Below are 16,503 nucleotides of genomic sequence, written 5' to 3'. Positions count from 1 at the left end.
AGTGACCGAAAGGATGACATCATGGATACAAGCAGCTGAAATGAGTGTCCTCTGTAGGGTGTCTGGGCTCAGCCTTAGAGATAGGGTGAGGAGCTCGGACCTCCGGAGGGAGCTCGGAGTAGAGCCGCTGCTCCTTCGCGTCGACAGGAGCCAGTTGAGGTGGTTCAGCCATCTGATTAGGATGCCTCCTGGGCGCCTTCCTTTGGAGGTTTACCGGGCACGGCCAAGTGGGACGAGACCCCGGGGTAGACCTAGAACTCGCTGGAGGGACTCCATGTCCAATCTAGCAGGGAATGCCTTGGGATCCCCGGGAGGAGCTGGAGGGCGTTGCTGGGGAGAGGGATGTCTGGAGTACCCTGCTTAGCTTGCTGCCACCGCGACCCGACCCCGGAGAAGCGGCTGAAGATGAATGACTGGAACGCTTAATCGACTACCAAAATTTGTTACCGATAAAATTTCTGTCAGTCGACTTATCAGCTAATCCGCTAATCCTTTCAGCACAACTCGTCTTCGTATCCTCATTACTCATGACCATTTATCAACACCTCCTCACCAATAGTGTTCCCCAAAATGTCATCATATTATCGATGATATTGAGATGTTCGGTTAAAAACCTCGCAACCGTTCAATTCTGTCAACATCAGCCGGTCCTCTGTGTGGGTCTGGATAATGAATGAAGTGGAAAGGAGCTGGGGAGAGAAGATAGTATATGCTCAGCAAAACCCTGTCTTGGATAAATGAAGGCACAAAAAAAAACCCAAAACAAAAACACAACCTTGACATGAATAATGTATAAAACACACCCACTTTGCATGCCGCAGCGGTCTCCGCATAGCTCCTCGCCAATTATTCTGTGTTTTATACAGGATGTTAGTCATGTAAAGAGGGAACCGGCTCCCCCAGAGTTTCTCTCCATCCCATCCCCTAAAAAGCAAATAGCAGCCCGCCCTTCTCCTCCGACAGGCTGACACCCACCGTGAGAGAGCCTCCGAAATCACATGTGCTCGTCGAGATGGCACGTGATTAGATGAATTAATTAGTAGTGTGCGTTATCTCTGGAGTAGGCTTCTGGCCTGCAGAAGCTCTCGGTATGATGTCATAAGGTTCAATGTAAATCATTGATGCGCACCAGCCGCCGCATTAGCGTCACGAAGCCCAGACTCAAACCACCACACAGTTTGTCACGTTCCGATTTTTAAGCCATTTTCGGCTTTCTTGTTTGGTTTTTTTTATTCAGATTTTTTTTAATTACCCATTTGGTCTGTAAGAGAGTTTGTCATCAATGCAATAATAAAAACAAGAGTAATAAAATGGCCGTGTTCCTTAGTTTTGCGGCCTGTCCAGGGTGTCTCCCCGCCTGCCGCCCAGTGACTGCTGGGATAGGCTCCAGCATCCCCGGGACCCTGAGAGCAGGATAAGTGGTTTGGATAATGGATGGATGGATGGATGGATGGATGGATGGATGGATGGATGGATGGATGGATGGATGGGTGGATGGTCTTCTGTGATGCTCGACGCCTTGACTTTTTTCCCCCTCTATCCCCATAAAACATAAAACATAAAAAGACAGAGGAGAGCGACAGGGTTTCTGCGAGGGAGCGTGACGGGTGGTCTAATCTAAAATGAACTTGAATTAATAATATATGTTCACTAATTCCATCACAATCTCCCCCAAATATACAAATTCCTCAGACTTCCGTGTTTATGTCTGAAACAAGACATTATCCATTTCCTGATTCCGTCCGTCTCCCCCAAATAATAATTATAATCATTACATTTAAATAGCGCTTTTCTAGACACCCAAAGGTGCTTCACGGTGAAGGGGGAAACACTCCAACCACCACCAATGTGCAGCACCACCTGGGTGGTGCACAGCAGCCATTTTGTGCCAGAACGCTCACCACACATCAGCTTGAGGTGGAGAGGGAGGAACCATTGAGCCATTTACATGGGGGGGGGGGCTAGGTGGCCAGATGGAGAGAGCCAGGTTGGGAATGTTGCCAGGACACTGGGGGACCCCCCTACTCTTTGTGGTAAGTGCCATGAGATCTTTAATGACCAGTGAGTCAGGACCTCGGTTAAACGTCTCATCTGAAGGACGGCATCTTCTACGGCACAGCGTCCCCGTCACTGCACTGGGATTTGATATTTGTTCTTCTTATTAGGACCAGAAGAAAGACTGCCCCCTACTGACCCACCAACACCAACTAAGTTTTCCCGGGAGGTCTCCCATCCAAATACTAGCCAAGCCCACACCTGCTTAGCTTCTGGGACTTGGCAGAGCCAGGGTACATGTTGGTATGGCTGCCGGCACTCACTACACTATAAATACCCACTATAAACAGGAAGGAGGGTGCATGCTGAGGACAGAGCCGTTGGGTTTTTCCATGCGAGATGTTTCATAACCTGGGGGACCAGACTAACTGTGTTAGAGACCTCGTACAGCGCCGGTGGGACGGGCCATTATCTGACTGCTTCTGCTTCCTGAGCAGCACTTCCTGTCAACTTTGATGACATCTAAGTGCACAAAGGCTTTCTGCCTGAGCAAACCATCAACACACCCATGTGAGCGCTCTCTGCGAGGGCCGAGCCCGGGACATCCCAGGAAATCCACCCTGTGTGCGCGTTTCTTCATGTTTCCTCCTCTTCTTACTCTTCTCTGTCTCTCTCTCTGTCTCTCTCTCTCTGTCTCTCTCTGTCTCTCTCTCTCTCGCTCTCTGTCTCAGTTCTACAGGTGCTTCCTGATTCTGTTTCACTGCAAGCGGCGGCTGATGGAGAACGGACAGTCCTCGATGCCCTCCAAGACCACCGCCATCCAGCTCAACAACAGGGTCTACACTAACACGGTGGCGTGCACCGCCCAGCTCTCCACCGGGATTCAAAACCAGGGGTGCAGCACCCTGGCCTCCGAGCGCAGCAACCCCCCAAAGTCTCCTTCTGAGCGCCGACAGCCTTGACGGGGGGGGGGGGGGGGGGGACCAACATGGCCGCCACCAAAACGAAGAGCACACGTTTGAGCTCGCTCGCTTCCTGCTTTCAAAAGTCGCTTAGCTCCGGAGGACAATGTTCAAGGGCGTCCAACAAACCGCCAGCCGGCGGTGCCACGATAAGAACACGTGTGGAACGAGGCACGACGCGTTCACAACTCACACGCTGATATTGTGGCGTGTGCGGCGGTGCACACGTGTGACTGCAAACGTCGGTGTTTGAAATCTGTGACCGCTTGACATTTTGTTGTTTTGCAGATTTGGGTTTGTAGATGATTTGAGGTGTTCGACACGCAGCAAAACAAGACAAAACGCTTCTCATGTTGTTGTGTTACGCGTGCAGGCGCACACGGGAACTTCTGCATAGTTACTGTTTGATCAATATTATTGAGCTATTTATGAATAAATGTATGGCTTGTAACTGCTGTGTTCTCTTCTTCGCCCCACCTAAGGGGAACTGTTTGTTTTTTAGTGCCCTTTCTCTGTCGGTCAGCCACGCGTCCATCCGTTATCCAAGCCGCTTACCCCCACCAGGGCGGCGGGACGCTGGAGCCGCCCCCGGCAGCCTGTCGACCGCCTTCACACTAACACGGCTGCAGCACATGACAACACACGTTCTGGAAGGGTGGTCGATGGTTCCTCCATGTCCTGATTCAGGTTATGGGGGTGACTTGGTAGAGGACCCAGTCAAGCTGATCGGATTTCAAATGAGACCAAAACGTCTTTTTAGTTCAAACATGGCCGATCGTAGCATTCGAAGGGGCGGGCGTGTTTTGTCGGGTACAACTTTTTTCTTTTTTTTTTGGAAATAAAGTTGATGGTTTACGTACGATTCAGTTAAATAAGCCCGATATCGGGGCGTCCGGGTAGCGTGGTGGTCTATTCTGTTGCCTACCCACATGGGGAACGCCAGTTCGAATCCCCGTGTTGCCTCCGGCTTGGTCGGGCGTCCCTACAGACACAATTGGCCGTGTCTGCGGGTGGGAAGCCGGATGTGGGTGTGTGTCCTGGTCGCTGCACTAGCGCCTCCTCTGGTCGGTTGGGGCGCCTGTTCGGGGGGAGGGGGAACTGGGGGGAATAGCGTGACCTTCCCACGCGCTACATCCCCCTGGCGAAACTCCTCACTGTCAGGTGAAAAGAGGCGGCTGGCGACTCCACATGTATGGGAGGAGGCGTGTCCCAGATAACAAAATTGCTGTGGCCCGGACCCGTCCCACACTGACACTTTCATCCGGCCCGCATACCGCATGGAAGGATGGCACTTGGGCGGTCCGCTCCTGTTTGCCAGATCTGGGCCAGAACCGAGCCATAGCAATGCCGCATGTGCCACATATTTGCTAAAGGTGGCCCACATTTGATTTGGCGTATTTGGGCCACATTTGCCATTATACATGTGGGCCAGTTCAGGCTCACATCCATTTTGCCAGGGCCAGAAGAAGGCCATCAGCGCCACATCCGGACGCTATCTGGGGTGGTAGTCTGCAGCCCTCCCCGGATCGGCAGAGGGCGTGGAGCAGCGACCAGGACGGCTCGGAAGAGTGGGGGTAACTGGACGGATACAATTGGGGAGAAAAAGGGAGAAAAAAAATGAAGATAAAAAAAATAAGCCCGATATCAAAAGTTGCAGCTTAAACGACAGCAGCCGGCTGAAGAACGGATACCGAACCCACCGACAGTTTCCATCACACACCCCCGTCTCAAATTAGCTTCTCTCTAAAACGGTTAGTGACAAAGTCATGACTCCTGACCCCCGACACCAATCCTCCTGCAGGTTTCCAACCAAGATGGTACTTTTCCTGTCTGCATATCCTGCAAAAACAAAAGCGCGGGGACTAGCTCTGCGTGTGCGTGTCTGTGTGTCAATTCGCATGCATGTGTTTGTGCGTGCACAAGTCAAAACTTGGATTTCGCACGTCTGTGGTGCCTGTGTGTTAAAGTCGGTCTGCTCTGTAGCTGTAGATACTGTGCGCGGACGCCCGGTGTGCGCGTGTTGTGGTGTGCCTCACCAGCGTCAGCGTCAGCACGGCCGCGGCCCGCCAATGTGACACTAGTCTGTCGGACCGATGTGCAATAAACTCTGACGACAAGATGGTGACGACTTGGGTGGCGGCGCTCGGAGGAAAAACGGCTGTTCTGCAAAGAGGACGAGTGAAGCGCCCGCCGCCGTTCGGCCTCTTGACACTGGCCGAGACATCATTTCAAGAAGGAACTTTGTACCTCCAAGTCAGTTTGGTGTCAATATGAATAAACGTCCTCTCCCACCCCAGCCTGTACAACGGAGGTGCAACTTATTTATTTATTTATTTACTCAAGAGGATCCCCCTTAAGTGACGCACGTGGCGCCCGCTAGTCTCCCTGGGGTCCGAATCCAGTACGTCATGTCATCACATATACATACACAACATCACATTTGTGTTACGTTACGTTCATCACATGTGCACAGCTAATTGGGTTACGTTAAGACAGTTGTCGTTTACGTTTTCTCAAACAGTCCTTTCTGACTGCGCTGCCCGGTGAGCGGGAGGTTGGCTGAGGACGATCTAGCGCCCTCGTCTGTCTTCACGACACTCTTTCTGTAATGCCCCATCGTTGGAATGATGGTGGGTGGGTGAGTTAGTGGAAAGGGAAGCCGGAGTCGGGCGCCCGGGTGGCGTAGCGGTCTATTCCGTTGCCTACCAACACGGGGGTCGCCGGTTCGAATCCCCGTGTTACAACCGGCTCTGCTGGTGGGAAGCCGGATGTGGGTGTGTGTCCTGGTCGCTGCACTAGCGCCTCCTCTGGTTGGTCGGGGCGCCTGTTTGGGGGGGAGGGGGAACTGGGGGGAATAGCGTGATCCTCCCCCGCGCTACGTCCCCCTGGCGAAAGGTGAAAGGTCAGGTGAAAAGAAGCGGCTGGCGACTCCACGTGTATGGGAGGAGGCATGTGGTAGTCTGCAGCCCTCCCCGGATCGCCAAAGGGGGTGGAGCAGCGACCCGGACGGCTCGGAACAATGGGGTAATTGGCCGGATACAATTGGGGAGAAAGGGGGGTCCCCCCCCCCAAAAAAGAGAAGCCAGAGTTGTTTTAGGAGATCCTGTATGAAGGCATCGTACTTCAGACTACAGGTTCATGCATCTTCACAGACAGGAAGTAGGTAAGTGTGATAGCGCCACGTTGTTCACCAACTCTTCTAACAAGCACAGATTTTGTCGTGTGGCTCGCGGCACAAACGTCGAGTGGGAGGGTAACGCTGCGTCCCACACCAAGTCGGACGTGGGAAGTTAATCCCCGATACCTCTGGCCCAGTTTAGAGCTCGTTCCTGGGGCAAGATTACGTATAAATAAAGAAAATGGCTGCACCACATTCAGGCTACATAATACTGCTTTAGTTGATATTCACTCGCTAACGAAGCCAACGCTAACGTGTCACAATGAACCCACGTGGTTACACACCTGTCTCCTCAAGCATAACTTTCTTAACAGCGTGTCGGACATTTGACTCAACGATGCATTTGAATGGCTTAAAACGGTCTTCGGATGGTTCCTCGCCGTGTTTGGGGGACTGTCTTTACACTGGAAATCTGACGTCGGGCCGCCATCCACTGCACTGTTCCTGGTAGGAGGCTGGATATCCCGACGCTCCGAGTTGTCCGGAGCACAGCAGGAGAACGTGTTCAGGAGGTAGTCGGACTGACACGCCGGGGAGGGCGGCGAGTGATGACGCGAAGTCCTTTATGAACACGAGAGGAGGTTGGTCCAAGTTGTGGGAAATTTAAGTGTGACGTCAAGTTAAAATTTTCATCATAACACAACTTAGAATAACTTTTAGCAATAAGATTGTGCTAACATTTTGCAGAGAAGGTCCCCCCCCCCCTCTTTCTCCCCAATTGTACCCAGCCAATTACCCCACTCTTCCGAGCCGTCCCGGTCGCTGCTCCACCTTCTCTGCCGATCCGGGAAGGGCTGCAGACTACGACACGTGGAGTCGCCAGCCGCTTCTTTTCACCTGACAGTGAGGAGTTTCACCAGGCATGTTGGAGGATCATGCTATCCCCCCCCCCCCCGACCAGAGGAGGCACTAGTGCAGCAACCAGGACACATACAGCTTCCCACATGCAGACATGGAACAATTGTGTCTGTAGGGACGCCCGACTAAGCCGGAGGTGACACGGGGATTTGAACCGGCGACCCCCGTGTTGGTAGACAATGAAATAGACCGCTACGCTACATGGACGCCCTAGAAAAGGGTTTTAAAAACTGCTGTGAACAGAAACTAGCTTTGATATCATGCAAGGACAGAGAAATATTGAGTCTCGCCCCAAGCGACAAACAGAACTTGTGTCTTAGTGTTTGTGGTGCGACAGTACCGATACAGTAACTGCTGTAAGCCTAGAGAGACTCTACGGTGATGCCAGCTGTAGTGCAGCACCCAGTCAAAGGCTGCATTGTATGCAAACACATCCGTGTCTTGAGAAGTAGACTAATTAGTCGGTCTGACTAATTAGATGAGATAAAATGAGGGGCTGAGAGAGAGAGAGAGAGAGAGAGGGGGGGGGGGGGGAGAGGTTTACAAACCCCAAATAACAACTGGAAAACCGGAAATGGCATTTCATTTTAACTTTGCTCACAAGAGCGTTGCACCGCGGGCCTCAGAGCTTATTATCCAGCGACTCGGTAACCGTCGCTCGACACCGCCGTCACGGGAGAGGCCTGCGCTCACCTGATAAACGCCATTTTGTATTCATGTCCGGGTGCAGGCTGGCGGGGGATACGATGACAGAGGACTCCTCGTCAACTGAATCCCAGCACCGCGCCAAACGTTAGCGACGCAAAGCCCTCCCCCCTTCCACCCCCGCGGTCTTCATAGCTACATTTATTCTAATGTGCCAGGACATTGCACAGCATGGTCCACGGGACCACCGAGGCAATATTTACCACGTAGCCATGGCAACTGACCTAAAGATAAGCTAGGTGTAATAACAGTGTTTTGAAAGCAAAAAGCCGATTGTGCATCCCTGAATTATACTGGTGGGGCTTCCCTGCTTTGTTTGTTATTATGTTGAGGCTTGTGTAAAAATGAACACAGATTGACTTCCACAACGCCGAGGCTGCTTCTGACGTGGGTGACAAAACACGTCCATGGTTACCAATGTCCATGAGACACTTGCATATCCTATCACATCCATACATCCATACATCAGACCGCATTACATCCACGCTCACTCCTTTCTCCCCATTGCACACCCGTGCGTCAGTCTGTCGGTTTGCAGCATCTAGATATTGCGTAAATGCTCTTCTGCCTGCATATGCATGTGTGGATTTGTACGCTGTCGCATTGCAGAGGGAATGACAGACAGCCGAGGCAGACATTAACATGCTGCAGAGGTGGAGACGGTGGATAGAGCAGCGGCATGGCCGCCGTCCTGGCACTTTGGAGCCCTCTGAAGGGTCAGGCTGCATGCCGATGACATCATCACACAGCGGCATGAGAGGAAGATCAAGAGAATGTCATCATCTTGCTCACGACACAAATGCCCTTCTGCGCGTGTGTGCGTGTGTGTGTGTGTGTGTGTGTGTGTGTGTGTGTGTGTGTGTGTGTGTGTGTGTGTGTGTGTGTGTGTGTGTGTGTGTGTGTGTGCATTTCTTAAGTTCAAAAGAACATCAGCAACCCAGGAATTGGTAGGATAAAAGAGTACAGGGGAGAGCAAAGAAGGACACGTGTTTTGCATGTATACTACACGTGTGTGTGTGTGTGTGTGTGTGTGTGTGTGTGTGTGTATGTACTCACCTATAAAGCCAGATGAGGGGGGATTGGGCTGGATGGTCTCCTGTGTGTTGCCTTGAATTACGTCCCAGAGCTTCCAGACGTAGCTAGGGTGAAGGACGTAGAAAGGCTGGCCTGGATAGAGCCTGCGGCGCTGCACATACGGCCCAAACAAGTTGTAGTCTGGACTGGCATACCACTGAAAGAGAGAGAGAGAGAGAGAGAGAGAGAGAGAGAGAGAGAGAGAGAGAGAGAGAGAGAGAGAGAGAGAGAGAGAGAGAGAGAGAGAGAGAGAGAGTCAGGGGAGCTAGCGGAGAACAAAAAAACAAAAGACCGCCGCTCTGACTGCAGCGAGGAATGGACAATATTTTGCCCCAAGTGGAACGTTTTACTTCTCCTTCTACACCCTCATGCTTTGTTTCAACCTCCAAGCTCGACACCATGTGCCTTGCCACATAGCATTGCATGACAAATGATGGCATGGGGTAATTTGTGTCATGATATTGATTTATGATAGGATGGGTAGATGGTTGCTTCGCTGAGCAGGTTTTTCTCTGTAAGAAATGACCAAAAAATGAAAAACAAAAAAAAATCCAACTCACTGTGAGAAAGCAAGCACATCTATTCAGTTAACATAACTGTCACTGAGCAAAATGGCCAAAAGAGCTATAAAGACAACAATATATACATGCAGCGTCGCCGGATATTGATTCTGAGCTATCACACGTCCTTTCTCACTTTCCCGTCTTTACCGTCTCATTTTTATTTTACAGTCTTATTCCTTTTCCTCTGTTCATCTCTGCTGTTCACTGTCCATCCATCCATCCATTTACCCAAACCGCTTATCCTGCTCTCAGGGTCACGGGATGCTGGAGCCTATCCCAGCAGTCATTGGGCGGCAGGTGGGGAGACACCCTGGACAGGCCGCCAGGCCATTACAGGGCCCCACCAGGCTATCGCAGGGCCTGGCGGGGTAAGTAAGTAAGAGTAAGTAAGAGCTAGCTACATTTTGAAAACACCGTCCAAGAGAATCCGCCCCTTCACTTCTGCCGAGCCTCGTGAACACGCAACCTGACCGACAGCAAGTAGGGACCAGTGGAGATGCAGGCTCGCAAAGAACTCTCCTGACTGGCTGATGATGAGCAGTTCGGAGAAAATCTTCCGTCTGTTTACATCGTCTAGGCCGGCCACAGAGACTGGATTTTTTTTTCTCAGTGCATCTACTTACTGGATAGCGGTCAGGATGTAGAAAGAGTTTGGCTAAATATCATAAAAAGTGTTCTCAATTAAACTTACTTATAGCCACTTAAACGCTAATGCTACCAGATATCCTTCCCCATCGGTGTAACACAAAATTCTGGGCCCTATACATAAGCAGTCTCTATGGGCCACTTTCCCTCTTTTGTCTCTCACGCATCACTTTTTGGAGTTCTAGCATACTGTATATTATTCATAATCCCAGTACATTAATCTATTTTAACCTAACCTTAACCTAACTTAACTATCTTGCAGTGATGGAAAAAATGTATAGTATCACTTCAAACTTTGATGCATCTAGCTAACTAGCTAGCTAACGCCTACTGTGTTCAGGTAGCAGGAGTTAGGAGTTAGCTAGCTAGCTGCTACCTAGCTGTGGTAGTAGGAGTTAGCTAGCCACCTTTTTTTTAAAAGCTCCTCGCTCACCTTTATTTTGGAAGAAATTACTCAACAGTTGTTTTCTCTCATTTTGCCTTCTCTCCCTTTCCTTTTTTTCTTTTCTTTTCTGGAACCCAGATTTTTCTTTCTTTGGGAAAGACATGACTCTGTGCTTGTGCTTGTATCAGCAGTCACTCTTGACAGGACTAGATGAGCTGCATTGAAAGATGGTCATGAGAGGCGGACTAAACCATTTTGCACCTTTTGTAAGGGGTGAGGGGGCCTCAGAGAGGGGTGAGAGGGGCCTCAGAGAGCCTGCACTATTTGCTTTAAGTCCCTCAACTGATGTATTGAGCCAGTTTTAACTGAAGTTATGACACTAATTACTTGGAAATAAAAATTTGCAAACCATAACAAAGTTTTAATTCCAGGCTTCCCGAGGGCGCCCCCCCCTTCTGAGCCCTGGTAGGTCCTAGGTCCCCCCCGACTATGAGACTGCTGTCCTTCCCTGCTTGACCAGTCAGCCTTGGTATGACACGGGGGCCTGCAGATGCAGCTAGTACACCTGAGATTTCGGATGGGTGTGCATGTACGAACTGCGAGCATCCAGGGATGCTTTTCTATGTGTCGCCTCGCAGAAAAGTTTGTGTTTACCAACACAGAAGTGTGTTGCGGCCTTACGAATGGGACTCAAGATGCTCTGGACACAGTGATCAAATAGAGAATCTAAATGTTAAAACCAGATTTTATCCTGATTGAAAATGCAACTTGCATGCTATCACGTATTAAGTATCACCGGGTTTAAGATGCATTTTTAAATCAATGTCTGGTCTGTAGCTGGTGCTGCTATAACACTGGTCTACAAAAATATAGTTTTTGTTCTTGCATGGACTTTGGAAACTGTTTTTGGCTAATTTTGGGCAGCTGAATCCAAATCTCAGATTTGCTCTATCACATCAAATTTTTGTGCTATCTGTATGCTCCTTATTCAGGATTTTACAAAAGTTGACCATCTAGTCTGGCAATCTTGGTGGGGATAAAAATGACCCCTATTCATTTCCTAAGTAATTTCATGCTAGGCTGGGTGTTGATTTATTCATTGTAATCATTTTTGCATCTATCGATCTTCTAATGCAACAGTGTTCTTTTAACTTCAAGTGTAAAATTGCTGTTTTCTCAAAAATAATGATTTTTCATAGTTCAAAAACCTGATGTGATAGGCAAAAAGTAATGCCAGATTTGGATTCAGCACCCAAAAGTTAGCTAGAATCCGTTGAAAAACCCCATGCAAGAAAAATTGTGTCGACCAGTGTAATGGTTATAATGCAGATATTCAATTTTCCATGTTTAACAAGCTACCACAGTGGTGACCAGTTACCATGTGCATACAAATTATACGAGGACAGATGAATTTATTAGAGCGGACCAGACGCATGTATGAAATAAGATCAAGTTCTGCATATGCACACCGCGAAGCTTAACTGCTTTACTTTGGCCGAGTTGTAGCGTGTATGGTAATTGCAATTGGAGTTAGAAATTGAATTACGGCCCCCGACCATGAACCTTTAATGATGTGAACAAGAGTTGTGAGGACTGGACGCATACATTAAAATTTTAACAGTTTTTCATAAAGAATTTGATTCCCCTGCCATGTTCTGAGGCTGATGAAACCTGCTGGAGAATAACATGTTGTGAACTGGTTTTCATACCTCGTCGACCTCTTCAAGTGATCTTGATTTAAATGAGATGGGGTTTTTTTTTTAACGACGAAGCCGGGAGGTTTGAACTCTTGCGCCTATATTCTGACATGAAATAAGTTCGGGGAAATATCAGAGTTGACAGGTGGGCTGCGTAACAAGGATCCCTCCTCCAGCAGAGAAGAAGAAGAAGACTGGGAACACTCTGCAAACTCTGATCTGACCTGAAAACCTTCTATACGGGGAGACAAGCCGTTAGAATAAAACTCATTTACATTCATAGATGACGATGCAGGATGGACCAAATAATTCATGTCATTTGCAGACCGTGGAACAGCATCCCCCTCCGTATCAGATCTGACCCCCCCCCCCATCAGCTCCTTTAGGTCCCGGCTCAAAATGTACTTTTATTCTCGAGCGTTTGAATCCTCCTGATGTGGCTGGCTTCTGGCTCGTGCCCATGTCCATGTGTCTTTTATTCCTGCGTACGAGCTATATGTGCCTTGTGGTCTATATCGGTGTTTCTTGTATTTGTGTTTTCGCTACCTGCTCTGGTCTGCGCGGCACTTTCGTCAAAGCGGGTCGTTTTTAAATGCGCTCGATAAAGACATTTGACTTGACGTGACTTGATTAGGAAGTGCAGGGAGGGGCGAGGTCACATCTCAATTCCCAGAGAATTAACCCGCTCGAGTCTATCGCTTCATCAATAGATATAACAGGATCAAGGGCTGGGGAAGGGCGAGTCAGGGAAAAACAAAGTGCGTGAGAGAGAGAGAGAGAGAGAGAGAGAGAGAGAGAGAGAGAGAGAGAGAGAGAGAGAGAGAGAGAGAGAGAGAGAGAGAGAGAGATTGTGTATTTTATTAATCATAAAAATGTTACCAAGCTGACGTTACCTTTACAAGTCTTTGTTCACATACAAAATGTGTTTGTACACTGTAAAAAATAATCTGCTGGTTTCATTTAAAAAAGTAAAGCAGGTAAGTGTGTGTGTGTGTGTGTGTGTGTGTGTGTGTGTGTGTGTGTCTCTCTCTCTCTCTCTCACACACACACACACACACACACACACACACACACACACACACACTTAGGTAGCCCCCTGTGTTATGGAGAAGTGATCACTGATCGTTTGAGACTTGCACACTAGTTGACATTACACAGAAAAGGGCGTATAATAGGTTGCCTTACTGTTTTAAGTTAACCCAGCAGATTATTTTTTACAGTGTCTTTATGCACGCCCGATAATCCAGGTAAGGAAATCCGAGAAGGGCGAATCCGTTCATCTGGACACAACGTTTCCTGACAGATCCGTCTCATTGCTCGTGACCTCTCCAGTCTCCACTGGCTGCAGGTACCTCCACCCTTATAAGCAATACAGTGGCACCAGAGCCCGAAACCAGCCACCGGTTTCGTATGCAAATCGCCGTCACCGTTAACTAGAGTTGCATTGGCCATGTGTGCTGTTCACAGAGGACTGGGGATTAGTTGCAATCACAGCACTTTAAGATGGCGACAGATGTTGTCTTATGCCCCTTTTCAGCTGCGTGGTACTGGCTCAACTCGACTCTACTCTGGTCAACTCTACTTGCTCGCTTTACTTTTCGGGATTTCGTTTTCCACTGCAGATATTATCCCCTCATGGCGCAGCCCCGCTGGTCATTTGTGGGCGTGTTGACTTTCTTTTAAGATTTGATTTATATTTAAATAAACACACATCTACTCATTCTTTTTTCGTAATGTGTGTGTGTGTGTGTGGTGTTAGTCTGTGTGTGTGTTAGTTAGTTAGTGTAGATAGCGAGACCGAAACCTAAAGCGCTTATGATCCTAATTCTGTTTGGAGGTGGTAGGTATTGTCTCAGAGAGTAAGGGGAAAATCCCAGAAAATTAAAATTATGCATAATTATGCATAAATATGCAAAATATGCATTTTTCTAAAAATGGCTAAAAACCACTTTTCTCGGCATTTCAGATGATTCTGAGCATCTTTGATTTTTTCACCTATATATAAAAAAATTTTCTGGGACTTAGAAATGTTTTGGCATTATGCAAAATATGCATTTTTGCAAAATGATCCTAATTTTTTTGGAGGTGGTAGGTATTGTTCCAGAGAGGACCAGAAAAATAGCAGAAAATTAAAATAATTATGCGTAATTATGCAAAAACCACTTTCTCAGCATTTCAGATGATTCTGAGCATTTGGGGGGAGGGAGTTGGAGTGGGGGGGGGCGGTTAGCTGGCAGGATGATGAGGAGGGAGATTTAGACGGGTGGATAACCAAACCGCTACATTGTAGCGGGGTTCTTCTAGTATATTTATATTTCTTTATTTCTTTATTTATAGTGGTATTTTTATGTCGCCTTTTAGTATCAGCTCAGCTCACTTGGAACCTGGTACCAAATAAAGTACCTGGTACCAGGTACTTTATTTGGTACCAGGTACTATATCCCCTACTTGTGCCCAATGGAAAACAACAAAACAAAGTGAGTAGAGCTGAGTCGAGCCGGTACCGTGCAGTGGAAAAGGGGCATACGTATTAGACCCCCCCCCCCCCCCCCCAGTTCAGGGATGCTCATTCCCTCTTCACATAGATGGCCTCTCTGACTCCTCGTAACCAGCGCTCCTCCCTATCAAGGAGGTGCACATCCTCACCCCTGCGAGTTTCTTGCAGAGACAAAAGAGCAGTATTTCTAAAGCGAAGTGACGCATGCCGGTGAAACGTCATGTTGTGTCCTACTGCCGTGTAGTGTGTTTCCATCTGCTGCTTTATATCTGCATCGTTGGGCTGCAGGGTTATGCTGTGCCTACAGGCTCCATCGTTGTGTGCTTTTGTCATGTCGGCGCTCTCTGTGTGTGCGCCTTTCAGTGAGGAATCACACCGGAATCGGCAACGCCGACAAACTGACGCAGCCAGAGAGAAAATACGATGCGCGAAATTAGCCGCAAAATATCTCGACGGTTGACACGCGACAAGGGAACCGAGCGGAGGGAGAACGAGAGTGTAAACACCGTCATCTGCTGTTGTGTATTTGTCATCACGCCGCACCGTTTTATCTTGTTGTCTTCCGTTTGGCAATGTACCGAACTACTGAATCATGCCAACAAAGCGTTGTTGATGGCTGAAATATGTCAACAAGCACAGCAATATTTCAACGGTTGTTTAATTTGCTGCATCGTTGAACTGAACTATGCTGACAGAGAGGAGAGGGGGCGGGGGGGGGGGAGCTGTTGAATGAGGCAAAATAAGGGACATCAGCCCAGTGGGTGGCTGGTGGTGGTGGTGGTGGTGGTGGGTCTATTGTGTGTTTGTGGGGGGATCTATTGTGTGTTTGTTGGGGGGGGGGTCTATTGTGTGTTTGTTGGGGGATCTATTGTGTGTTTGTTGGGGGGGGTCTATTGTGTGTTTGTTGGGGGGTCTATTGTGTGTTTGTTGGGGGGGTCTATTGTGTCTTTGTTGGGGGGATCTATTGTGTGTTTGTTGGGGGGGGTCTATTGTGTGTTTGTTGGGGGATCTATTGTGTGTTTGTTGGGGGGGTCTATTGTGTGTTTGTTGGGGGGGTCTAGTGTGTGTTTGTTGGGGGGGTCTATCGTGTGTTTTTTGGGGGGTCTATTGTGTGTTTGTTGGGGGGGTTTAGTGTGTGTTTGTTGGGGGATCTATTGTGTGTTTGTTGGGGGGGTCTATTGTGTGTTTGTGGGGGGTCTAGTGTGTGTTTGTTGGGGGGGTCTATCGTGTGTTTGTTGGGGGGTCTATCGTGTGTTTGTTGGGGGGGTCTATTGTGTGTTTGTGGGGGGGTCTATTGTGTGTTTGTGGGGGGATCTATTGTGTGTTTGTGGGGGGGATCTATTGTGTGTTTTCGGGGGGGGTCTAGTGTGTGTTTGTTGGGGGGGTCTATCGTGTGTTTGTTGGGGGGTCTAGTGTGTGTTTGTGGGGGGATCTATTGTGTGTTTGTGGGGGGGTCTATTGTGTGTTTGTGGGGGGGTCTATTGTGTGTTTGTGGGGGGGATCTAGTGTGTGTTTGTGGGGGGATCTATTGTGTGTTTGTGGGGGGGTCTAGTGTGTGTTTGTGGGGGGGTCTAGTGTGTGTTTGTGGGGGGGGTCTATTGTGTGTTTGTGGGGGGGTCTATCGTGTGTTTGTGGGGGGGGTCTATTGTGTGTTTGTGGGGGGGTCTATTGTGTGTTTGTGGGGGGGGTCTAGTGTGTGTTTGTGGGGGGATCTATTGTGTGTTTGTGGGGGGGGTCTAGTGTGTGTTTGTGGGGGGGTCTAGTGTGTGTTTGTGGGGGGGGTCTATCGTGTGTTTGTGGGGGGGTCTATTGTGTGTTTGTGGGGGGGTCTAGTGTGTGTTTGTGGGGGGGGTCTATCGTGTGTTTGTGGGGGGGTCTAGTGTGTGTTTGTGGGGGGGGTCTATCGTGTGTTTGTGGGGGGGTCTAGTGTGTGTTTGTGGGGGG

At 49.0% G+C, this 16,503-nt stretch overlaps 1 protein-coding gene across 1 annotated transcript in view; it reads left to right on the top strand.

Moving 5' to 3' along the window:
• The window catches only part of tmtops2b (teleost multiple tissue opsin 2b), a 46,436-nt gene extending 43,479 nt beyond the window's left edge, over positions 1-2,957 (top strand). The window contains exon 4 of the mRNA XM_056289872.1: positions 2,727-2,957. Within this exon, the coding sequence (XP_056145847.1) occupies positions 2,727-2,957 (231 nt within the window). The remainder of the gene's footprint in view (positions 1-2,726) is intronic.
• Positions 2,958-16,503: the final 13,546 nt, after the last annotated feature.

This window comes from Lampris incognitus, chromosome 11 (assembly GCF_029633865.1).
Source record: "Lampris incognitus isolate fLamInc1 chromosome 11, fLamInc1.hap2, whole genome shotgun sequence".
NCBI lineage: Eukaryota > Metazoa > Chordata > Actinopteri > Lampriformes > Lampridae > Lampris > Lampris incognitus.
Note: the sequence above shows the minus strand (reverse complement) of the source record. Positions and strands in the feature narration are given on the sequence as shown.